Source organism: Mesitornis unicolor, unplaced genomic scaffold, assembly GCF_000695765.1.
Source record: "Mesitornis unicolor isolate BGI_N332 unplaced genomic scaffold, ASM69576v1 scaffold38090, whole genome shotgun sequence".
NCBI lineage: Eukaryota > Metazoa > Chordata > Aves > Mesitornithiformes > Mesitornithidae > Mesitornis > Mesitornis unicolor.
Window position 1 is genome coordinate 4,887 of NW_010159619.1, and position 27,555 is coordinate 32,441.

Consider the following 27,555-nt stretch of genomic DNA (forward strand, 5'->3'; position numbering starts at 1 on the left):
TATAACAATAGGAAGGTAATTTTAGTTAGGCAAATTTACAACTGTCTGGACAATTATCACCTGATCTTGCTTCTGCTGGTTCCAATAGGAGGATATCAGGCTGTAACTGCAGTAGGGTATGTTGTAACATACAGAGGGGTATGTTCATCCTTTCAAACTCAGGAGCGAAGGTAGATCAGTGCTGACAATGTGTTTTGAATTGTTGCCATGTCATATGCTCCTACAGCACTACCAGATCCACGTTCAGATAAGAATTTCTAATCTGTCCCACAGCCTTGATCAGGAGAAAGATGTATTTACTAGCATGGATGAAGCATTATGGAAATGAAAAGGCTGAGCATTTACTGAGCTTTTTTAGCTGGGTAGAACACACACGTTCCTGTGCTACGTGCTTTTGTCAAGATTTAGGGATCTTTCAGACAGTGAATTGCAGAAAGCATTCAGACATTCTTCTGCAAACATTGCAAAGAATAGAGGCACAGAACAGAGGATGGTTTTACCCAGAGGAGCAGAAGACCCTAGGGACCTTCCCACATGTATTTAGTGCTGCAGAGGTACATAGGAACAGGTACTATGGGAAAAGCAATCTTACCATTATAACTGTGCTGACTACCCATATGTATATAGCACAGTAAAGAAGAGACCAAACTAACAAAATCACTTGCAAGATGAAGGGGAAAAAAGTCACTTTACACGATTACAGATAAAAACATTAGGATTAACATTTTCTTAATAGCCTAAGGGACATATTTAGGAGTTTCCTCAGATTATTTAAAGCAGCTCTCTCCATTGAAATGGTAGGGTTTCCAGAATTCTGTTTACTCAGCACTTGTGAGAATGAGGTCATGTCTGCTGAGGTGCCTGGAGTGTGGAAAGAGTTGACCTAGATCAGTGTTCCTCAGACTTGCAGCTTGTGTGGGCCACTTCTGGGTCACCAGTCCTCGTGTGTCTGCAGGTCCCTACAATGGACTCCACTGCCTTGGAGGGATTCAGCTGCTGCCAGCCAGGAAAGGCAGTTGGCAGTGCCATGTCTAGGGGCAGTCAACTTACTGACACTTGTCACTTTGTGCATCCTCATTTCAGTGTGTTGGCATCAGGGCCTGTGATTTGAGGAACCCTGGTTGGCCTAGAGTGTAGAATTTTTATCTTAGAAGCTGTTGGCTTAATTTTGTTTTGCTTTTGTGTGACAGGACATACAAGGAATGAAAGGTAGGGATTTAGGAGTACTTTTTTTTTTAAATATATAAATGAAAAAGACAACGAGCAACGGTATTTAAATCAGAAACCTGAAATCCCTTAAAGGTGATTTGGCCATAATATTTTTATTCAGGTTTTTACTCAATACTTATTACTATGTTGTTGATTGTCAGTTTGTATGTCTCACATTTTGTTCAGTAATTCCTTGGCGGTTCTGTTATGTTTTATCCTCTATAAATTTATGTTTCAAGTCTTTCTTTTTGTGCTAGGAAAGCATAAGCTGGTAGGGAAAAAAAAAGAAAAAAGAAGGCTTTTGTAAAAGAGCTGGCAGTATACCCTCAATACATCTCCCTGATGAGCTGTGCAAATTGGCACCTATAATTCAGGTAATTATATAAATTCTTTTAGTCCCAGAATGGATTTGTGTATATATACAAATCCACAGTTTTAACCACACAAGCTACACTCACTCTTAAGGTGAAAGAATATCAAAAACATTTTTCTATTTCAAACAAACATTTTAGGATGTTTGCCTCGACATGTATTCTCTTATAGTCTAATGCATGCAAGAATTCTGTGTTTCCATTTTATTTGCTTGCTTTAGTAACAGATACACTATCATCGTGTAAACCTTCTGCCTGTTTAACCCAGAGTAATCTAAATAGCCTTTCAGGTATGTAAGCCTTCTTCAGGAGGTAAACTGAGCAGGCGGTGAAGACACCATGATACTCCTTAACACGTGCAAAGCTTTTATTCGTTCTGACAAAAGTAAAATAAATTCCAGCAGTGATGAAAAATATTTTTTTAACTTATAGGCAACTTTTAAAACATTACATGTTGACCTAGCCACTGGGTTTCCATCACCTTTCATCTCTGAGTAATGCAATTAGCCTTAATGTTGTCTCGAAGAACTGCATGTACCATTTCCCCTAGCAAAATGATCTAGACTGGGGTAAGAATGTATCTGCCTCTTAAATGGTGAAGGCACTTAAGTTATTCTTCTGTATATGACAAAATCTGTTGTTGGAAACTCTGCAATTAAGAAAATAGCATCCTTCTTCCCTTACCACGGTGGGTCATCTCCGATTTATGACAGAAAGCATCACATTTCTCCACCCTGGCTACTAATGTTACCTCTAGAAACTCCTGCCCATTCACTGCTTGTTGTAACCAAAGCTCCCGTTAAACAGCTTCTGCCCTTCAGTCAGTGACATGCACATCCTTAGGGGTGGAAGCTGTCGTTCAGACTGTACGTGTTACTCAATTTGATGACCAAAATCACTCTGAAAAGAGATCTACCACAGAAACTTTTAGGTAGCCATGCCTATCTGTTTTTTAGATTCGGGAAATTTGGCCCAGTGTCCTTATTGCAAATGAATGTCAACAATAGAAGGAAAATGGATTAGAGTTCTAGCAAAAACTTCCCTTATAAATTCAGCCATTTGCCAAGTCAGTTGATGCCCTACTTTCAAGACTGTCATAGCAAGCAATTCTGAACAGTCTCTGCTTATTAAAAATGGAGCGCTAAAATCAATATAGCAATATCTTGTTGGAGAAAATTCAATTTATCAAGAGGTTTGTCATTTTAAAGATGATTAAAGGACTTGTTTATTAGGCATCATCTAGACTTTAGATATAGTTGGCATGAAAATAATAAGGCATAAGCCACAATAGACTTACAAATCTTCCAATTACATCATGGAGTGGATATTCTTCTGTAAGTGGAGGCCTGGAAGCATTCCCTGTCTTTGCTTTAGACTATGTCAATCACCAGTTACTTATTAAAAACTGGTACCGCTCACAGATTTCAGTAGCTCAGGGGCAGACCCATTATTCAGAATCTGTGCATTTAAAATTGTTGAAAATACCAAACATGCTGAAATTTTCATTAATGTCTTGTAAGAAATACTTATTCTGATTTGCAGGAGTTCATTTTTGAAAGCTCCAGTTCAACTTCTGCCTACGTTCTATCTAGCAAGAACATAAGCACATTTAAAATACTTTACTGCAGGCAAGAACAAGAAATCGGAGTGCGAGAAGGAACTCTAAAACTTGTCTTCATGTAGGATAAAGAGAGCAAGGCTGTCTTTACACTGTAAATAAGACGTTCGGTACCTTTCAACTTCTCAGCTATAATTCATCACAAATAGGAATGTGAACACATAAGTGTATGTGCAAACACCCAGAGCTGGGAAAGTTACCAGGCATTTGGGAGCATTCAGCCTCTGGTCTGCATGCTACAAAGAAGGAAAACGGCATAAAAAATAGGAGAAAAAGCAGTTGCTAATAAATGGGGAATGCTGATCCATAACTGAATATGAACTACTGCTTTAAAAGGTTCTTCCTGGGAAGATAATTAAGATGAACTTGTGAATATTATTGTTTCAACAGATTAAACATTCTTTAAACTCTTTAGAATCTGTATGATAAAACACTCCTTAAAAAGAAACTTGCCTTACAAGTTCCTTCTGAGCTAAGATCCTATCTAGTCCAAAATTGTATCCCTGTTGGGAAAGCATTTAGTCATATGCTGATTCCTAGCTAACTTGATCCCATAACCCTTTCTCCTGTCCTTATGGACTCTTCTGCAAAGCCAGATACATCTGTGTTTTGGTAAGCACAGTGACCAAGAAAAACAGAGAGGAACTGATGTTAAATTGGCACGGTACAAAAATTGTTTTTCTAATAGCCTTTTTCATAGTAGTTTCTCACTATTTCTTTGTGTTCTGAGCTAGTGAAAAGTGTCTTTCACTCTGCATGAAGTAAAACATGCCTGGGAATGATGTCAGAGAGAAAATTGCTTCTTGGTTTTCTGAGCTTTGCGTCATTTTGATTACTTGTAAAAATACTAATTTACACAGCTCCAGTATACATGGGAGTGCACAGAAGTTCGGAATACCGAATAAAGGAACAGTTCTTCCCCTGTAAGTGTGCAATCTAGAAGCAAAGCAGGTAATGTGGAATAGGAAAAAAACAAAACGAACAAAAAAACCCCCAACCAAACAACAGAATGAATACAAAATCTCTTGACCAAGTTTTAGCAGAAGATCGTCCATAAGTGAAGTCTTAGGAAGCGCTCTGATGGAAAGAGTTTGTATGTACAGCCACCGGAAGGACGATGTACACCAGTGACATCAAGGCGGGAACATCAGAGGGGCGAGGGCTGCCTTTGCGCTCCCATTTAGCCTGGAGCTCAAGTTCATGCTGGAGCCCCCATTTCCCAGTCTTCCACCCAACACTGGCTGTAGACACGTTGGAATTAGAGGCATATTGGAACAGAGAAGGTTCTTCTGGTTAAGCTGCAATTGATAATTCTTCAGGGAGCTCTATTGTTAAAAAAAAAGTGGGTTTGTGGTTTTATTAAAGTGCAATGACAGGAAAATAACACGAGGAGTGAAATGTCAGGAAAAGCAAAGATAGGTTCAGGATAGAATTTGTTTGTTTTTCTTTTATTTCTACCTCTACTGCAGTTCCACTCAACATGAAAAGGTACACAGATGCTTTTGAGACAGATAAAATGAGAAGAGTAAAACAGTCCTTGTTAAACAGGAACAGTAATATTTGTAACTGGAAAGGCTAATTTATTCACCTTCTTTAAAGAACTGGAAAAGCAGGCCAGGACAAAACAGCTCTCTGCTGCTCAAAAAAACAGTGAAATATGCTACCAGGCAGACTAGCTCATGATTTTTACATGCCACAAAGGATTTGCCTTGACACATAATGAATTTTATTGAGGTCAAATTTCAAGTTATCTAAATACTAGTTTACCTCCAGAGATACAGGGCTCCGGAATTTATTTTGCAATAACTATGCATTTTTTCCTTGGCAGTGATTTGGGAAGCAGCTTGATATTGTGAAATATACTGCTTTCAAAATCTTGTTACAGTTCTGCTAAAAAAAAGCTGATAAAACTTTTGTGCCTTTCATGGCTAAAAAGCTGCACTTTATAGATTCTTCTTTTCATTTCCACTGACTTATAATTTCAGTAAAGCAGCATTACCATGCTTCTCCAGCTACACCACGAGTCAGACGCTGCAATTTCCCTTGTGCAGGCTTCCGGACATTGCGCCCTCTTGGAACTTCATAGTTAGAGTGGTCAGAGGATTTCAAAAAGCAGCAGCGGTCACTTAATTATGTTTGAGGGTTTATGAAAGCTTAATAGGCACAGAAATTTAGAACTTCCTGGCCACAAAAGAATTAAAGAAATAAAGAACAAATGGGGGTTTATGGCTTTTGTAAAATTGTACCATTAACCTTCATTATAGTATGTTTTGATTGTGGTGTAAAACATGAACTTTGAGTGTGCATCCTTGCCCTGCTCAGAAAGCTGTGCGCTTCTCAGTCATTCAGACAGCAATCCGGTGCTCTGGGTGCACAGCAGCAGGAAGCGTTTGCCCACTTATTCATCTAGGTCTGTGTGTGAGAACGGACAGGTTTTGTCTTCTTTCTATTCACAGAAGTTAGCAAACAAGAAAATATTTCTGTATATGTACATATACATATAGAGAGATGGACGTATATATGTGTAAAAGTACATAGATGCAGGTAAAGTGGTGAGTGTATTAATAATCTGCACAACACTACAGTGTTATTTTACCACTTAGCTTGAAAGAAACCTCCCAGATTACTTTAGCGTAGTCTTTTTGTTAATGCTTCATACAAATAGTAAAGTAGAAGATACATCAACAGCTAAAAAGGAGAATTTATATCTCATCTGTTTAGCAGGGAAATTTATAAAACTGGTGTTAGGAAAGAAAGTACTGAAGAAAATGCACAAGCAAAATAAATATATCATAAAGTCTGGATACATGTATTAATATGCAACTGATCAAATGAGATATCAAGCATCTAATGTCTGAAGTCTGCCTTACTATAAGGAAAACATAAGGAAAGTGAAACTTTCACTAATTTCGATGCATGTTCTGTAAATTTCCATCTGATCTGGATTGCACTGGAAACCTCTGGCATTTCAACCAAAGAGCTCTGTGAAGGAAGAGCTCTGAAATCCAGGCAGCTACCAAAGGTCAGTGCATCTCAATATCATTCACTAAAAAAGGACTCAATTAGACCCTCAGGATCTTAACATATTCAATTTTACATTTTAAACCCACATAAAAATGGAAAGAGTAGTTTTTCATTTATCTCGATTCCTCACAAGTTTGTAGGCTTCTATACCACTTAACAACCTTTTGAAACTTTATGTAAGCCTTTAGATTTTAAAAAGGCAGCTCTTTTGACATCTCTTTATCAGAGACAAAAATTATCCCTAACACGGTTTTAAATGCAGATTCTTCAAACTAAAATCCCATTACAGATTGCTAGACTAAGGTAGGGTAATGAGTTCTTCAAGCCCCCATTATTCTCTCAATTGCTTATTGACTTAGCCTAATTCCACACTAAGGTTAATGAACTAAAAGGAGCACGCAAATGTAATTTTCCTCCCTTTCATATAATGCTTGTAACTGTGTCACAGCCCAGGATGAGACTTGTCAGCAGTGCTGAACAGGTGGCTATGGAAACACAGGATTGTGAGTTGCTGAGTCTTGTTCTGCAGTTGCACAGTATCAGTCCCTTCCCCATTTTACCTGGCTGAAGATACCTGTGATTATTTTTGCCTTATCAGCTAGGAAATTGAAGGCTGCATGTGAAGGTCTCTGAAGGTCACATTGCACCATAACTTTGCTTTCACAAATTCCTCTTCCATGGCTTTGGTTTGCCTGCAAATATTCAGGCTGTAGGTTTCAAGCTACTACACGGCAAAAGATGGTGAATGCTGAGATCCAGTCTGCTTTCCTACAGCAAAACACTCATTATTATTTATTTTTTCACTTCAAACTGCATGTTGTGGTTCCCTCCACGCAGGATGCTCTCAGCATCAAGAGATATCCCACACTTAAAATCCTTGCTGGTCCCTCAGACCTTCAGCCAGCATCAGTGGAAGCAGATCCCTTCTCCAGCCACAGAAGCCAGATTTTCTGCTTGTCTATTTCAATAATTCAGTTTGAATTTTAAAAATCCAGTGAAACCTCCAGGATGAAATTCACCTACTACATGTGGCTTAAATGTAGTTGGAATATTTTAAATTAAGGAGAGCACAATTTCACCATAAAGCTAGCATCAACACACACAGCAATTATTAATGCTAGACACCATAAATCTGGGTGTAGCTGCTTTAGGCTTCATAGTTACAAACAACCAAAATCATTGCATTAATGGAGCAGTGGAAATACAATAAAGCACTTTATTATCCCTAAAAGGCAGCATGTGGCATATAGACTCTGTGGGGTATTACCAGTGTCCTAGGAGCAGTTTCATTCGTTCACATCCTGTGGCATATAATTATCTCAGACTAACCATGACCCTGCGGGTCCTCTATTAAAATTATATTTTTGTTACAGAATGGTGTATACATTATTGAAGCACATTATTTTGATCACTGAAAATTGACATATTGTGCTCATTAGCCAGTAAGCCTGAATATTTAATTTATGAGGTTTGCTCCAAGTTTTTCACAGATCAGTCGCTTAAGGCAAGTAAACAGGCAAAGCTGCAGAGAAGTGAATGGGAAAGCTTTTTACTGAAAATTGTTCTTTAAAAAGTAAAAAAATAAATTAAAAAATGTCATGCCATATGCTGATACATGACTTTGCATTAGGCAGGTAAATGGGTTAATTGGACTCATTAACATCATTTCCTTTTGAAACTTTTCAACTAAGAAGATGAAAAGATTATTTTAGTCTTTACACTTCTCTCTTACATTTTACATTTTTCACATGGACCTTTTTTAATCGAATATTGATGATGCTGCCTGTTCTTCAAAGCTCAGCAATTATATTGCAGCTCCTTCCCAGTAAGTGGCACTGTATCAAAACCCTGGTATTTCCTTATCTTTAATTCTCCACCACCATTTTTTTAAAATGAACACAACATCAGATCTATTGGATTCTGGCCAGAAAAGGCACTCTGGATATTTTGTTTATCTCTTGGCCTTCACGCAAGCTGCTGAGCCTGCGTCCTCCAAACACTCGCTGTAGAGTTGAAACCTGCTTGCCTGATGCAGCAGAGCCCACGGTTCTGTCTCCCAGCTGAAACCACTACTTTTGAAACTAAAGCCACGGATTACAGTCGTGTCACACAAAACAGATTAGTTTTAATTTTCTTCCTGGCTGTGGAAGTCCCCGTGGTATATAGGTGAAAGCCATATGGGATGGGTCAACAGTGCTCTCTGCTGGCAGCAGGGAAAGCTCGCAGGAAACAGCTGGAGTTTGCCTTACAGTCACCTTCAAAAATAAAGCATGAAATAGTTTGAATGTGTATCTATGTCTAAGGCCCCGATATATTTCTAGGTAAACCTGTAGGACATCATGATTTACAAGGTCGAGATGCATGCTGTTTATTGCAAACAGGATTTTGAAAATGATGTTATACTACCAGCGTTTCCACAATTTCTTTACGTACTGTTGCATACAATGATTAAGCATAAATTTGAAGGCAGGGAAGAAGTATCATGAAAAATAACTACTGAAATGTACAAATATTCATCAAATGCACTTAAATAAAAGTGAATGCTTTGTAGAAAACAATTGCTTAAAAACAATTAAATGCTTGTGTGTGTGCGTGTGTCTATCTATGTACACACACAGAGAATACTGCTGGACAAGGACAGAGCTTCAAAAGTTTGGAAAATCTATAGCACAATTGTCTCCTGTTTGATTACATTAATCTGCTCTTTAAGAGAAGACGTTAAAAACAAGAATATCATTTTAAAACAACTGTTAAATAACTTAGAAGAATAACTCTGTAGAATCGCAGGATGATTTGGGCTGGAAGGGACCTTACAGATCATCTCATCCAACCCCCTGCCATGGGCAGGGACATTTTACGGGGACTGTAAAATCATTTTATTTTCCAGCTTGGATCTCCTCTAACAGCAGTGAGAAAATCAAGACAGCAGCATAACACTACCTCTTAAAGCTAACTGGATGCCATAAGCATAATATTAAGAAAATAAATGTTCTTGAATAGCCACTGCTTTGAAATAGGGGAATGTAATTCTGCAGCAGAGAATTAAGCAGTGCACCTTAGTAGGTTACATTTGAAATTCTAGTTTGGTGCAATGCTTCATCATTGTCTCTAAAGTCAGATTTCAAATCACAGAGTTGCCCTGAAGTCTATATAAACTCTGCTTTCAAAGCCTGAAGCAGTCTTTGCTTTGCAGAAGAGAGCTATAAGGTACTTGCTAGGGGGTACAATCAATTTAAATCAATAAGGACAGTACTTTATATTACAAAATATGGTCTGGTCAAAATACTATGAACAATGACAGCAACAAAAAAACATTAAAAGAAAGGAACTTGCTCGAAGGACTCAGAAAAACATGACTCGATTTTTTACTGCACTTAGAAACTCAAGTTCAGGTCACCTGAGCTACAGAGTGAAATTTTGCATGCAACAATGTCAGGAAGAAAATAAAACAACCTGGCATTAATGTTTACTTACCCTAGTGAGACAAATTACAGATTTATTTTTGTGTTTTCTAAAGCACCCCTAAATGACCGATACTAGGAACAGCTTAATATTAATGTTAATGTTTTAATGTTTCCATGGAGCACTTCTGCCTCCATGAACCTGCTAGGGAGGAGCTAAGCAGAAAGCCAGTGGCACAGTGCAGATCCCTTGGGATCTGTGCTGCCTCAGTGGGCCACCCGCTGCTGTCACTGCATGGACATTGAAAGGAAGAAACCAAAGGTAATGACAAAGTATGTGGCATTAGTTCAGATGTTGCTAAAGGGGAAGGGAAGCCCACCACTCCCTGAGCTTGCAGAGCTGTTTTCTGTTCTGCTGGCATGTAGGACTCCAAGGGGAAAATGTGGAAGCCAGGTGGCAGATGGAAGAAACTTGATATTGCAGGATATAAAACTGGGGCACTACAACACCTTCAAAACACTCTTCCATACTTGGTGATTTGCTTCACTACACAGTACTAGGCTTTCTTTGGACTGTATCTATTTTCATCCTAAAGAAAGGTACATCTAATATTGCAGATAAGATCCAAGGACACCCCAGCAGGCAGCCATACACAATTGATTTTCTTGCTTCCTTACACTCAGTGCTGCTCCACTGGCAGGTACTGATGCAAGTTTAAAAATGTTCTTGGAGCTAATCTTCAGCCAACCCTTACCTGAATAAATCCAAAATTCACTGTTTCGCCACTTTGTAAAGGCCCCTGGGAAGCAGAGAGCCTGTGCTACCCCTTGAAGAAGGTGACCGTGAGCTGCTAATGTGGCATTAGCATTGAAGAATCCGGCTCAGCTCCTTCTCCTTTCCTCCTCCATTCCCTGCTTACATTCCTGGCGTGGCTTCACCCTGAAACAGGCGCCTTTTTCTGTCACTTCTCCTGCTCAGGGTTTTGAAGGCTATTTTAGCACAGACTGTAATGTAAAAATGTAGGCTACAAAGGAAGTTCCAAAAAAACATTTAGTTCAGGACTGGTTGTGGAAAAAGAGACAAAGGGAAGAAGACAGACAGTTAAGTAGGACACAACAAAAATGCCTCCACAAATGCAGGGTCAAAGAACATCATTAAAAACATTAATACAAAATATTTCAGGGTTTCTCTTTTTTTCCTAATGGTCATAAAGTTCTGTAGAGTTTCAAGATAAACACGTATCAAGGAGTTTATGTTTATTAGGTATGCATTTTTATTGACTTTACTTGTGTTCCACCTTTCAAAGACAAGAATTGGGACTTTTTTTGTGATCACAGGACCAGCAAAGTTACACACAGATACCACATGAGTATTCAGACCTTACTTAGAAACATAGGATAGAATAAATTAGCAGTGTGTGCCTGGGTGGCTGCCTTGCATCAAGATAAAGAGAGAATAATGCTGCTGGGGAATTATGTGCACAAAGCTCTGTGAAGCAAGAATTAAAATGAATGAGATTAAATAGAAAATAACTACATCATGAATATGTTAATAATTTAATTAAAGTCTACCAAAGTTAAACTGTTCCACAATTAAGGTTGAAGCCCATCAACGTGCTCTGTTCTACATGGGGATTTTGCCACAGGTAAAATTACCTGTTTGGAAACATTTCTTAATGCATGAGGAAAATGCAGTCAACTAAAAATATGGCATGATCATGAAATTTGGCAATGTTGGACTCAGCTGTTTTCTCAGTCAGGCTTTTACTGATCTTTTAATATAAGTTTGCTGCAGTCTCATTTCTAATGTATATAATAAATGTGAATATTGATCCTTTTGAAAAATAGGAGGGCAAAATTTAGTGCTCTTTTTTTCCCCAAGCTGATTGATGTTTTCATCTCTATGTAACTTTCAACTCAAACAGAAACACAGAAGCAAGACAAAGGCCGTCACTGAAGGACTTAGCACCAGAGATTAGTCTGACACATTAAGGAAATAGTTACATAGATCTTAACAGATCTTTTATATTATCTTTTTAAACTACCCTATAAATTTTATCCAAACCACAGAATGGCATAAAAAACAAACAGTATGCTTTCTGGAGTAGCAGATATCATTGACTGTACCAGGCAGAGTCAACATCCTTCCTGTAAGGCACCCCTGTCTTCATACTGCTTATCTTGTAGAAGAATGTACAAAATACAGAAAATACCTCCTTGTTAACTTCTGTGCCTGTGGCCTTTTACAAGACCACATGCAACTTTGCTTTCCACTAAACCAGCTCAGTTTGATGTTCTAAAATGAGAGGGCACCATCACTTTAAGAGTCCTTCTTTTATCAGTAGGTTCACACAGTGAATAACATCAGAACCTTCGGTTTCTCCAGCAGCAGTTAAAACTGCACATAGTGACAAGACAGTGCATTGGTTTCTGCTGAGGACAATGGAAGAAAAATGCATTGCTTTTTGCATGATGCTTTCCTACTGATTATAACACATTTGTGGACTTTCAGCTTGCAAACAGAAGGTGATTGCACTTATGTGGTGCTGTGTCCTACAGCTGTAAAGGGTTATACTTGGAATGTACTCTTTTAAAGGTGAGAAAATACTGGGTTTGTATATAAAACAGACAATATCCTGAACCGCAATAAAAAATTTCACATAGAGTTATGGTGGCACTTCCCATAATCAAGCACAGCCTACTATACAATCTGGGTCCCTATATTTTTAAAAAATGATTCTTAAATATCTCAATCTTTCATTTAGATGTTGTCTGAGTAGGTGGCAAATATAAGACACTTCTTGTAGTAAGCAAATGTCCACAAAGGAAGTGCCCATTAAAAGTTGCTGGTAATGGTGGTATTTGTTGACACTCTCAGGAGAAGATGTGCATGGACGTGTCCCAGAGGTGCAATTTGGTCCTGAACCCATACTGGTGTATGTGGCCACGCTTCCCTCGTGCACACACTCACAACAAGAAAATTAGTGCTCCACTTAAAGCTTAGGCAGCAGATGAAAGGATAAGACCTCCCATTTTCTGTATTGAAGATCTTGAATTTTGTCCTTCCTGGTGACAACTCTGTGTGCCCATGCAGGAGGTTCTTACAGTCTCACTTCAAGCATTTATCCCTCCTAGAGGTCAGAAATGAGCTGTGTCTGATACTTCAGGGTGTTACTGGTACACTTTGTAGTTACGTAGGGAAATTCTGGTTTAAAACAGTCAATACAGCCTCATTACAAGCACTGCAGTTTTATGAGGGGGAAATGAGAAAGATAAATGTTCCTCCTGTTCATGACTTTGCCTCTTCCCATTTCCCTCCTTTGCTCTACACAGAGTTATTTGATTCATATTAGGGGTTATTTGGGTCACTTTTGCCTTGAGAGAGAAAATAATGATAACCTAATCTGAGATTTGCACCAATTTAAGTAAGAAAATGGATTCTGAATATTTGGCACAGTTGTTAAATTTAACTGAGTGTTCAGTGAAGCACGAGTTTCCAAATGTAAGAGGCTTTCAACCATTGTCCCCTATTTGTTTTTAAACTGCGTTTGTTACTTATGATTAGCAATTTTATGTCATTCACATGCAGCGTACTGGAACCGAATTCAATAAAGTGACCTTCTTCCACCTATTAAACAAAACTTGGTGTTTAATTATTCCGCATGCAAATTCAAGCAGAAAAACTAAGGAACATTTATAAGTAAGATCCCTGTGTTTTATTTGCAATGAATAGGAATATTTGTGTTTATTACTTTTCATATGAAATTTATTACTGCTTATTTTGAATTGGAATAAACACAAAAAATAGAACATCTGTATCAACGTTTTAAAAGCCACAGCAATCAAAAGCTGTTTCGTCTCATCCATTTACTTCTATTGCACAGTCTGTTCAGTGTAACTTTTTACAACACACTGTGCAAGAAAACTCAGTAATTAGTATTACAGATAAAATGACACTGCAGCAATGTTAATTACTATAGTACTGATGTAGGATAGGATATAATACATAATAGTCATGTCTTTAATTTTAAATTGAAGTGCAACAAAGCATATTATTGCTACACTTCCTCTTCTTAAAGTAAATGAACGTTATTCAAGTGTATCATTTGTATCCATGCAGAATGCTTTTAAATAAATCACATTTCTGCTTTAACTCAAACTGGCATATTTCACTTTCTAATGGCATAAATTAAGGAACCTCTTGCTATAGGAACCTTTCCTATGGTAGTGGAAATTATGACAGAATTCTATTCCAGATGAAAAATTTCCACAATCATTCTCTTTTTCATTACAGCAGCTGTAAATCAGTTTGCAAATGAAGCAGAACATTCAGTCTTATAAAAACAAAGCTGAATCTTGGAAAACATTACAGCTATTTGAGGTATAGTAGGAACTAGAGATATATGATCAAATTGTAATTAATTCTGTACTCCTATGACTAAACTTTCTGGCAATGTAAACATAAAATATTCATAACCATACAAAGAGACTTGCAGAGGAGGACAATGAAAGTTTTTACCTGCAGCTCCAGTAGAAGTAGGGCTCCCTATTTATGAATAATTATAGCTCTGCTTTTTGCAGGACCTTTGCTTTCAGATAACTTTGTTATAAATATTAAAATAAGGAAAAAATGAGTGAAATTTCAGCTTTGTTCAAGTGTACTTAAATAATTGATGACAGCTGAAATGGTCCTATTTTCAGTGCAGAAATTTTGTAATGAAGACATTATTCATACCTTGCATAAAAAAATATTCTAGAAGCCTACTTATTTAGAAGAGTAATAATGCTATTCACTGTGTTAACCGTGTGCCCCTGGCTAAAATATGTACCTATGGACTTAGCAAAATATTTGAATAAACAGTATAAGATTCAAAGCAGAAGTTGAAGTATAACCTCCGGTTGTGTATTTCATCTCACACCAATAAGGTGCAGTGCTACATTTAAATGAAGGTGTGTAAAAAGCAAAATCTTGAAGCGCATATAACGAGTTTCTAGGATTTACAAATGATTTTGAAAAAATTGCTATTTTTCCCCCCATTTTCTTTAGGTCAGTGGGACAATGTATAATACAGGGAGACACGTATCTCTACGATTAGACAAAGAGCATTTGGTCAACATCTCTGGAGGACCAATGACGTACAGCCACCGCTTAGAGGAAATCCGGTTACACTTTGGCAGTGAAGACAGCCAGGGATCAGAGCACCTACTCAATGGACAGGCTTTCTCTGGGGAGGTATGTCACCTTGCTTGGAGTTACGAGTGGCCCAGTGTGAATTACTCAGTTCCCATTTCTGCCTGAAGGTATCTGCAAACTAATTTGTACACAGAAAAATTGTTCCCCTGTATCCATTCTGAAATTCAGAATGGAATTCCTTTTTTTTCCCCTATTCAGGGCAAATTGTGTGACTCATATCTAAAAATGAAACTGTTGTGTTTACTGTATGCATAGACACTCTCTATCCTCATATGTGCTACTTGCAAAGGAATCACGTATCTTTTGATAGGTCCTTTATATTCCTAGTAAGTGCAAATACAAGATTAACTACAAAGTGAAACTGGAAGGGCTTCAAGTTCTTATAGATGTGCTACTTTTGCTACTCACTACTGCGTAATACTTTACATTGAGTATTGCTCTGTCTTTGATTCAAGTTAAAATAAGGTGACAGTTAATTTTAGAGATGGTTCCACAGAAGTCTGTTGGTCTACTCGAGAAATAAATTTAAATCCACAAGTAAACCTGGCAGAATTACTGCTTGCTTTGTATTTTACATACCTGTCTGTCCCAGAAAAGACCGTAACTTAATGAGCCTCTTAGCTCTTGCAGGATAGCCTAATACTCTTGCTGGATAAATACTTTGGTCTTATATATGGAGTACTTTCTAGACATGTATATGAAAGTGTGCAGGCTTTCCGGTCGACAAAGCAGAATCTTTCCATTCTTCTTATGTAGGACCATTTTTACATAGGAAACATGTATGGGTTTTGTACCGCATCAGCTTGGGCCATGTCTATGAACTATAAAAATCTTAACAAATAAAATAATGCTACAAAGTAACTGTATATTTCTGTAGGGATTATTTTTATAGATACCCTATTGTATCCCTGTTACCATTCTTTCAGAAGATCAAACTGAATAGTTTTTCATAATAAAGCACTTATTTTCTTGGCGGTGAATAATCAAATTACCATCTGTACTATCTATCACAGTCTCCAGTGATGAGTCAGTTAATGCATGGCATTTTCCTTGGCACTGTGCAACAGCATTTATTTAAGAGTAGGAAATTAATTGTAGAGTTGTCAAATGATGGTATTATAATTGATGGTAATCATTGGCTTTGTTTTATAAGCTACATAGATGTATAATATAGCCAGTGGCAGCTTTTTCATGAAATTATTCATGTCTTACACAACTGACTTCTGATTCCCTTCACTAAGTTCTATAAGCGAACATATAACGTAGTACTCCTTGAAGAGCTGAAAGTTGAGTATGCTGTAGTAAATAAGGTTTTTGCTTTGCTTATCAGATTTACAGAAGAGCAACATTCAAACGAAAGCAGGTTGACTGAGCAAGAAAGCAAAAACCTGGTTGAAACATACCATTGCACTTGATGTCATGTATCAGCATCATTTCAGATATTTTAAAAAGAGTTTTTAAATTATAAATTCATCAGTCAGACTATAACAAAAGGTAAAAAAGTAAAGCATTGCTTTGCAATACTTAATATTTAACTAGGCTCTTCTGGTTTTGAATGTAGGAGTTTTGAAGTACTATTAACATGTGCTTTTATTTGCTCACAAATACCCCAGATTTTTCATAATAAAAGCAGAAAACATAGCTAAGTGGAAACCGCTGTCAGTCAGTCATGCACAGCTGGATGCAACATGCAAGATTCATCTAGTTATCTGAATTCCTCCTGCAGTGAATATAGAGAGATTAGCATGTTCAGAGGATGATCATTCCTGATAGCCAGAGATGCATCTCTTAGGACAGGACAAATCACTCTCTGGAGATGCATCTCCCTTGACAACAGAGCAGAGAAGCAACAGACCAAATAACTTAGACTAGACACCTCTTTTTCAGAGGGTGAGATGAATTCTGTCCTTTGAGAATGTGCTTTTCAGCGTTTCAGATGGCCATTTTGGGCAGCTGGACAGGGAAGTGCCAATAAGGTCAAGCTTTAATTACTAATTTGGACCTGCATCTGCACAGTTAAGTCTTATTTATAGAACCATAGAATGTGTCGGGTTGGATGAAGCAACCACAGCAAGAAAACTGTGGACAAACTAGCTGACTTTATGATAGAGTCTTCATAATGTAACGTTTGCCTTCAAGACTGCTGCTGCTAATTACCGTTCACTTCTGCGTTGGATAGTGCTGTCACAGGAGATAGGATAAAGAAAAATAACTGCTTAAGTGCATTAGTTTAATTTAGCTGGTGCAGGTAAGAATAGCAATGAATGTTTGCAGGCTTAGGCTTTAGCAGATGTAGGTAATAAGATGAAAATTATTGCAGGATTACACTGTTTGCTAATTGCATGCTAACTCCCATGACACTGCCTTGTTACTGCTGTTCTCATTTGTGTCAGGCAAACTCACTATGGGTTTTACTGAAACCTCCGGTTTGCTGAGGAAACAATTCCCAAGGATGAAGTTATCCAAGAAGTGTGATCCATTCTGGTAGATCCAGTCAGATCATTCCTACTCCACCTTCCCTCACCTCCTATCCATACCTGTCCCCTCATTGTCACTGAGGACTCCAATGCATGTTAAAGTCAGCACACTGCAGAGAGAGAAAGGGAACCTGCAGAGAGGTCAGAGGAGACAGCAGTACCTCTCCCTCACAGCAAACTATTACAGGGGCTCAAACAGACCTAAATTAAGCAAAGCTATCAAGACAAGGTAGAAGCTTTTAAACAGCCCCAGTATACCTTGAATCAGCTGTAGTGCTCTTTACACATCTGGAAATCCCACCTAACTTCCATACGTCGCAAGAAGTTTGTTCTTAGGGACTTATTTTGCCTAGTGAAGATGTTCTGCAAGTGGGCAGGCACTCAGAGCAAGCTAGAGAGCACTGGAGTGGTACTACGGCATGAAAAGCAATCTAGAAATATCAGATTGCTTCAGAATATACTGTGGTCTGAATGATACAGAGAGGTTTGTAATTTCCAGGCTTTAACATTTAAGTAGGTGTTAAAGGCTGTCACAAGAGATCTCTACAATAATCTGGTTACCTTTTAGCCCCTAATTATCACTTTAGTAGGCAGAAAAACTGAGTAATAGTTTGAGTGTAAGGGCTTTAAAACTGTGTATCAGATTATCATCAATATGTTTGGCACTGCTAACATGGAAAGAAAGGCAAGCATTGGAGTGTTTAATAAATAAATCAAGCATTTACTTGTCCCTCTGATACATACTTGAGTGTGTTTAATTCCCTGCTCTTTGCATAAGCAACCTACTGTATTGTAACGATTGAAAGAAAATCTTGGCTCAACAACAGCCCCCACCTAAGACACATTTGTGTCTGCTGCCTGATGTCTCTATGCAAAACAGTTTTTAATGCTTCAGAGTCCGTATCATTTAATGAGAAACACTTAATTGATCTTCTTTTCGTACAACAGTATATAATACAACAGAATTTACCAGAGGGCTGTCATTCAGGCAATATCTACCTTGTAAAGATGAAAAGGTAACAATTTCCAAAAGGTCCACGGTGAAAATGGGACCCTTTAACGTTATGATGTGACGAAGTCATAAAAACCCATACCAATTTTTTTCCTAAGCAGAAATATGAAAAATGTGCTGCAGGAGACCTCCAGCCTCCACCCCTCAAAAAAAACTATCAACAGAGATTAGAAACAGACCATTTCATCCACTACATAAGAAGTAAAATGACAACCAGAATACTATCTAGATAAATAAATACATATTGCAAGTTGTACACATAGTTTGGAACTGAGATTTACTTTTGTTGCTGCTAAAAGCCACAAAGAAACCCAAATAAAATACAAGAAAATGGTAATCAAAGGCAGAGGCTGGGAATTCTGAAATACCAGCCTTCTACTACTACTGCGATTTCTTTAACTGCAGGCATATTCTGTGTGAGTGGGGAACTTCTAGTGATAGTAAAGGATTACTTATCCGAGAGATCAGTGTTGCAAATCCAACTTCAGATATTTTTAGAAGCAGGACTGTCAGATAGACAGCCTATGAGAAGCATCCGGCCAGCTGGAATAATTTAATCCAGCCTTCTGCAGTATTAGAGTAGTCTGAATTTTTAAATCACAAACAGTGACTCTGTCACTGAGACCTTCTGTACATCTTTACCTTGCCGTTGTGGTCCCAAATAGCCTCCTGAAAAATCCTATGTTGGTATTGTTTATATATATTAAAAAAAAAATCCCAAACCAAAAACCTTTACTGGATAAAGTGTTGTATATGTACTATGTATTACGTTGGCAAAACAGAACAAGTCATGGCCAATTCGCATGTCAGAAGAAATGGCAAGTACAGGCTAACTCTATGCTGAATTACTTGTTACAAGCCATTTACATGTCCTTTTATTGGATAAGGCCCCTATGTTCTTCCCAAAAATTTCACCACCCAGAAGATGAACATTCAGTTGCTCCTTCCATGTGATATTTGGCACGGGACCCTGCCTTCTGTTCTAACCCATGGTTCAGTTCTGCACAAAAGCCCTCATTTTCTCCACAGAGTAAAAAAAAAACTGCCCCAATATTAAATATATATATATAAAAATATCCTCTCACAGGTCTGTTTTTCTGTTTTGTTCACTACAGAAATCCTCACTGATGTGATGATTTGTGAGTCTAGCATGGCACTTCATCAAATTGTGCTAGCACGTAGTCCTTCCTCTTCCTCAGGAAAGGAGCATTAACTGAGGTAGCGATGTCCCTGAACAGAGGGGACAGGAACGCCCTGCTTCTTCATAACCCCCTTCCTACAGGTGGTTCCAATGGAAAGCAGAGCTAGGTGTAAGCCTGCCCCTACTCCATACCTCATAATGCTGACCCTCCTGCCAACAGCTTGCAGAAGGAGGTCTGAAATTCGGATCTGCCAGTTGCCACAGGCTGTCTGTGTTACACTTTGGAGACTTTATTGGAAATCATGCAGGTCATTTTTAAGTGTTTCAGCCAGCAGATAAGTTTACCATACGCCAGTGCTTATTAATGTTGAAAAATAAGCCTCTGAGGAAAGTACCAGATGAGAGAACACATGTCTAATGGAAGGGTGGTTTAGTAAAATCTCTATAACCTTCAGATTAATGTTCAGCTTCAGAGGAGAGAGTCAATAGGATAATGAATTAAATTGCTATAGGAACAGAATATAAATTAGGAAGAGGTGGTGGTATTGTCATCACTACAGTATAAGGAGACTATTCGCATGAGTAATTCAAAATCGGTGGCAGATGAACGTGTGCATTAGTTGCAAGAATGCACCTCTGTCCGCCTTAAAGATTACAGGTGGTTTCATCGAAAATTTTATAAAATATTAATATCCATAAAAAGCAAAGTTAAAGTCCAAAAGATACTTATTCATCAACACATGCTTATTGTGTTTTTCTAAACCAAAATCAATTTTATATTTTAAGTTAAATGGGGTTTTTATTGCCAGTTAACATAAAAGAAAATAGGGTTGAATAATATATTAGCACAGTTTGAGGGATCTTCACACCTGACTATTGTCTGCAAATTTAGCAGCTCCGAATCATCCAGTGGCAATTCCTTTCTGCCCTCCCTTGACTTTCTAAGGAAATCGGGCTCTTAGAGATATGTTCTAGGAGCAGGCTGCCTGATCTGTCTCCCATCTAACACCACATGGAGATGAAATGGCTGCCTCACCCTCTGGACAGCAGAGCCCTTTGGATTGAAAAGCTTGGTCCATAGGGAAAAAATTAAAAGTATGGTCCAAGGAAGAACACTGCTGAGATAATCTAGACAGCAAAGCTGGCAGGGAGGCAGACTTGGAAACCTAAGTTTGTTTATAAAGTGAAATTTATAAAAAACATTTTTAAGTGTTTCCAGAATATTTTCCCAAATAAAATTAGATAATGAGTCAAGATGCTAAGCAAAAGTTTTGTTGACTAAAGAGTCATTAAGGTACTAAGGCTAATGCACTTACTGTACCTGAAACCAGCAATGAAGAGTAGGTGACCGTAGAACAGTATAAATAGAATAGGAAGATAAAAGTTAATGCTTTAATTTACTGGGTATTTTTCAGTCAGATATGGATCATATTGTTCCGGAACCACAGCATGAAGCAGCACACAATAATTAACCACAGTCTATTTGTACAAACACGTAATTTGAATTGTTAAACTTACATTATTTTGTTCTGACTCTTATGTACTTACATTTCTTAAACAATTCAAAGCATCTGAGTTACACACATTTAACTGTTACTTTGTTGATGGATAAGAAACAGGTCTGCAGATAAAAATGCCAACTAATTGCTGTACCCAACTCCTTTACTAGATTTCATGTTCCATTCAATTTTTGTGCAGTTTCTTTTGGGTTTTTTTGTGGAAAGTTTTCAGCATGATATAGGCATACACTAATTATGGGCAGAATTGCGGGGAGAAGAGAAGACGGAGATTCCTTGAAACTAAAAGATGAAAATGGGTGGAAAGCCAGGCAGCAACTGAACCATCGAAACATACGTGGCTATGTGGCACTAATAACAATTTTGAAGTGCCAGTCAGAATAATGTCTTGACATCCAGGTACTTTATAAGCAGCAAATATTTAAAATGCAGTCGGCATTTCTTATCAAGGAAGCTTCTCCTTTTGAACTACTCTGTTGGAAACTACAAGAATGGTGACTTTCCAGGAATATGGAACAGACATTTTGGTGGTGTATTTGGCATCAAAATGCAGTAAACTTCCTACACTAACTATGTGCTAAAAATGCACCTTAATCCTTAACGATCTGCAAAAGCAGTTTCATCTTTAACACCTCTGAAGTGGAATCGTTGACTTTTAACTTATGTTCCTTCCTGGATTTTTTTGGCTAGACAGTCATCTTCAAGTCAAGGCTAATATAAATAACAAAACCCAAAAGCCAGGAGAAGTTATAGAATCAAGTGGAAGTGTAGCAACTATAAAGCATCGATCATAAATATAGAAAGAACACAGCAAGTGAAACCCATTTTTGCATGAATGGCTGCATTGCTAGGCAGTGCCAGTGCCCGCTTGCAGTCACAGTCTTACATTTAGTGCTGTTGTGGTCACACTGCCACTTTTAAAGGAAAATCAGATTCAAGAAATAGCCTAGTTTATCCCTCCCTTAGGAAAAACCCTTAATTACACAAATCAAGTCATATAATGTCCAAGCTTTATATCAGCAATAAAGAATTCTACTTCATGTAAAATCAGCTTCTCATATCATAAATACCATTCCCGTTACTTTTTCATCCTTCTGAAACTTGATTAGCAGCGGAAATACAAATGAGGTTTTTGACTTTTTTTTTGCAAGGGGAAGCTTTCACAGTTCATACTATAGATCTAAGTGTACATTTTATGATAGCACAGATAAAACTGAAAAAAATTAATGCTTTTATTTGAAGCAAATCGTAATGGCACATTTCTCTTGGTGTATAAACTGTGAAAGTTTAGTTATGGACCAACAAGGAATCAGGACTGGATCAAGATACAGATATAGCTCTTTGTAGAACACAAACTAAGAAAAATTAGGGGGGAGAACTAAATATCTACTTCTTTAAGCAGAAAGACTAACAATAACATATAATTGAAAGGAGCAGTCATTAATTTTATAATCCCAAATAAACATTAGATACCATCTGGAGTTTTGAGTGATGTTTTGGAACAAGTGTTTCACCACTTATAAAATTTGAGACTAAATTTCAGGTACCCGAGCAGGATTTTGCACTTTTCCACGTTATTGGATTACTGAGATATTTGAGTAATCATTGCAGGTGAAAAATTACAGTTCAGTATCACATCAAATAAATGAACACATCAAATAAATGAACAACCTTTTAAAAAGTCTTTTAGTATGTCATCATTTTGATTATTTAGACCTGGTAAAATTGCCCAAAAGAAATTGCATTAAGTCTTTCTGAAATAATTGAATACATTAAACATTTCAGACAACAAATGATACAACGATTGCCTGATTTCTGTAGATTATTAATTCATTTCTAGGAAGCACTGTTAAGTATTGGAAAAATTTGTATACAGTGTTTAAGGGTGCTGTTCTTAAAGCAATGAATGAAGGCTGCTGAAGGCAGGGTACCAGCTCCTGCATGGCACTGCAGTTCTCTTCACTGTTTCCACTGATGTGCAGCAGGACTTCTCTCAAGTCACTTATAGAAGAATCAAATGCTTCTGCAAATGTTTGCTTACCTATCACTTAAGTCTACAAGCATCCAAATTCCCTAGATTTCTGAATGTTTTACTGAAGCACGTAATTCTTCCTGCACTCTGCATAGGAAATTCTAGGCGTTTGACACAAGGAGCTCCATTTCTGGTGCCCAGTATTTTTTGCATCTGTATATTCCCCTGTGCAGATTTTGTGATGCAAACTCCATAGATACTGTCTGCTATGTACTGAAATTCAAGAAACTCTACAGGTAGATTTTTAGAGGGTCTGGGATTTTTTGTTGGTTGGGTTTTTTTCCTTCTTTTTCATTATCTACACATATGTGAGTGTTCCTTGCCAGAAAACTTTCCTTCTTCGGAAACCACTTCTCTGAATCTTATGGACTATCCATCCATTAGCAGAACTGTAGGAGCTCTTCAAACAAATTGCAAGCTCTATGACAATGACAGCTGATATTAATGCAGCATGTGACATAGCAAAATATCTACTGCATGGAATAATAAATATTGAATTTCTTAGATACTGAGTGAAACAGATCCCTTTAGTAATAAATATATTTTTGCACATGTTTACTTTTCAGTTACCAACTGTTCTCTTTTTGGGAGGGAGAGAGAAGTGGAAGAGAGTGTCAATGTACTGAAAGCACAGTCTGTCACAGACTATAATCTAAATCCCTTTGGTGCCTCAAATTTAAAATCCAGCATCATAAAGCAATAAGGTGGAGTTTTTCTGCTTAGAGTAGCAGCTGTAGGATTTGCTCTTTTAAACCACTGGGACATTAAAACATTCAGCATTCTAAACCTCCAGCGTCTCTTATGAAGCATTCATTTTGCCTCATTCCAGATTATTACCATTTGCTTGGGGTGACTTTACTTGCTGCGGGATGATTCTTCTTTAATTAAAGAGTAATTCACCTCTGCAGCCAAAAAACTACACCCGTTTTGAAATGGGTTTTATGTTACTTAGTAAAGATTTTTTTTCTATTGATTTTTGTAAAGTTTAGCTTTTTCCTCAAATATATATAATGTAACATTCCAGAGAAAGGAGGAATCAGACTAACTACTTATACAAAAGCTCTTACAGCTATTATGGACAACACAGAAGAAAATAAAAAGCAAGCACATGCAAATTTTTATTATATTTGCAATTTACCAAAGCAATAAAAAAACAGTGAGCAATTACTGTAAACATCACCCTGGACAAAACTCTTATGAAGGCAATGGTCTTTTGTCTGATATAAAACTGTATGATTTTTTAACTATGGATGTCAGACTGTAAAAAAAATAATACCCTTTTCATAGAATCATAGCAGCATTTGGTTGGAAAAGACCTTTAAGATCGAGTCCAACTGTAACATGTTCACTACTAAACCATGTCTCCAAGCATCTCATCTACCCATCTTTTAAATACCTCCACGGATGGAGACTTAACCATTTCCCTGGACAGCTCCTTCCAGTGCCTGATAACCCTTTCAGTGAATAAATTTTTCCTAATATCCAATCTAAACCTCCCCTGGTTCAACTTGAGGCCATTGCCTCTCATCCTATCACTTGTTATTTGGGAGAAGAGACCAGCACCCACCTCACTGCAACCTCATTTCACGTATTTGTAGAGGGTGATAAGGTCTCCCCTTTTAGCCCACTGATACTGCCAGTGCACTGGAGGATGAACGCTGGCAATCAGATTATAAACAGGAGAATCTGGAGGTAATAACAGATGAGACAACACTTGCAAGATACTGATCCATCACCATCAAACACAGTGAAGTTCCTCAGGCACTTGTATGTTTGGTGCTGAGCACTCACGTAGCCAGATGTCTCGATGTTTAATGCCTATGTGGAATCAAAACCCATCAGTTCTGAGAACAAACATGGCCCTTATGGCCCAGAGAGTGGGGATTCACTTTGGAAGCTGTCACTGTCAGTAATTTTTATGTTACTCTGTACAAATGGAAGAGCTTCAGACAGCAAATGTGACCCCGGTACTGAACAGCGTGAACTTGTTGGTAAAGCCCTCTTGTGAGAGGCAGGAGTTCCTGGCTCATACCCATGTCCAAATCAGCCAAGATGGTATCAAGTCTTCCACATCCTACGTGGACGCTCTGGTGACTGTGACTTGGGGCCTGAATTGGGGGGACACCACATCCTCCTAGGACTGAGTCAGACCAGGAGGAGCTCCAGCCCAGAAGCCTCCCACTTCCCTGATAACCATTACTGTTTTCTAATACACACTGGCAGCTGTGAACCCTTACCATTAGCTCACTAACCTTCAGTTTATTTCTGTAGCTTCAGCTACTCCTTTGTAAGGTCTTTGTCCCTTATCTTATGTTTAATAGTTTCTTATGAGGCATTTTAGTGTCTCAGTAAAAAGCCAACTAAATCATGTCATTTCTAGCTGCCTTTTTATTACATTTTCAGGGAACACTGAGAGGTTGCAAAGCTACTGTTTTCATTTCGCATACTGACTTGACCTTCCACCATCACTGTAGACCTTTTCTTAATTAAAAGCACACAGGCATACAGTGCCTCCCAGAAAGTCAAAATACTTGAAATCTGAGGTATTCTATTTTAACCATCTTGGTAACTGATACTTTCAATAAAGAATGAGAAGGAAATATTTCTAAATCCTGTTTTCTTTAGGCAAAATGTGATAGATAATGGATTAGGATGTCTTACAAACAATAAAGGGAAGCAAGCTTAAGTTTTCATTATCATTTCATAAGCATGTCTCAAAATTATTACGATTAGATCAGTTTCTCACGCATGGCTACCTTTAAAATAGCATGTGAGTGATAGCAGGGGCAATAGCATCAGTGTTAACACTGTGCAGAACTAGAATTGACAAAGTTAAACCACGTTTCTTTGAAGTCCACTTTCTCTCCATTTATCTTTTAATATCTCACCTTTATCTGTCTGCACTCTTATCTCTGTATAAACTGACTGGACATAACTGCACACACCTGCCAAGATTTTCTGGATTAAAACTCAGTAAAAATTAATTCATTCTGTTCAGTTGCTTTTCAGCAGTTTGATTGGGTTTTTTTTAATCTAACTGCCATGAAAACATTTTCTAAGTGACAATTTGCCACAGGGACATTAGAGAAGTACCATACACAAGTTATTACTCTGCAAGTTCTATCAAAGGCAAAGAGAGTTCTGGATTTTAGCTAGAAAGGGCAAGTCCATTACTGTCCATCTCTTCCCATCATCTCACATTTTATTTACTCTTTCTTATCAAAATATGAACATGCTACTGTCATCTAGTCCCTGGAACTTCTGCTAATAACAGAATCAGTTGGTAACACAGTCTTAATCTGCTTAACCTTCAGTATAGGACTGGTCAGAAACAGCTGTCACATTCTCTCAACTGCATAATTCCTATGAATACAAAATAGATATGTTTTATTTTTCAAGGCATATTCAATGTAACAGTATGCATTTGGCTATTTTGTTAAGTGAAATTTTGCTCTTTTCACCTTTAGCAATTTCTTTCCCATTTCCTCTGACAATCTAAGCACAAAGTGATCAAGGACTAAGCTGTCAATCCTATACAGTTATCTGCAACCCAGCCTGATACTTTGAAGTCTGTGTCCAAAGCACAGCATGCAGGTAGGGTCCTGAGAGGCCCATCATTTTTCATGCTTATACAGGCCCTAATCTTACAGCTTCCATGGCTACAGGAGCTCAACCACCCTATTCTCATTACCTGCTGCTTTTTTGCTTCATACCCTATAAGTTTGAAATACGCTGGTGAGGTTGTGTAGACAGAAGTCCCTCCTGGCTCCAGACCACCAAACTATCAGCGCAGTAGTTTTCACTGCACTCAAATTCATGACAAGAATCAGCAGCAGATCCTGGCTTTCAAATTGTGTTTCTGCTAAGTTTCTCCAGAAGAAGCAAGAAACAAACATTTATCCTTTTTTTCCTTTTTGAGAGAACAGAAAAGCTTTTGCTAATCTGCATAAATGATGAATTAGCATATTTGTCTGAAATAAGGAAATCTGAATCAAAAAAGGATAAGACTTCCTAGTACTAAGTGTTCTGCTGTCAAGTGCTTTGGGAGAAGACAGGTTAGTGTTCATTACTTGCTCTCTTCACATAAAAACCAGAGAAAGGTCAATAAAATATCATTAAAATATGCTACCCATAAAAGCATAATTAAAAATACATAAAGTATTTGCAGAACAACCCATCATGGGTGAAACTTAAAACCCTCTATACCACAACATTCCTTTAGCACGACATGCCTATACTTCAAACCCAGAAACTAATAATCACAGAGATAGAGCTCTGGTCCCAATTCTGTGTACTGTGAAATTACTTTGTGGCTTTGGGATTTGTGGATTGTTTCTAAAGAGTATTGTGGCATTGACTTGTGGGGCCAGTTTTACCTGAAATACAACTTACTACACCAGCACTGCTCCAGTTACGCTAGATTTTGGCACATTTTGTTCCATGTTTACCTTCAGAGCAGTGGTCATAGTGATACTTCCAGTGAGGTGGCTAATGGATAAGCTCAGGAGAATGGTGCTGCTGGTTTTGAACAGTGCAATCCACTCCTGACAATTCCTGCT

The 27,555-nt window shown here is 37.8% G+C and overlaps 1 protein-coding gene across 1 annotated transcript in view; it reads left to right on the forward strand.

The window, feature by feature from the left end:
- Positions 1–14,670: 14,670 nt before the first annotated feature.
- CA10 (carbonic anhydrase X) overlaps positions 14,671–27,555 on the forward strand; it is a gene marked incomplete at its 5' end in the record, with an annotated part of 41,989 nt that continues 29,104 nt past the window's right edge. The window contains one exon of the mRNA XM_010187216.1: positions 14,671–14,856. Coding sequence (XP_010185518.1) covers positions 14,671–14,856 — 186 coding nt within the window. The remainder of the gene's footprint in view (positions 14,857–27,555) is intronic.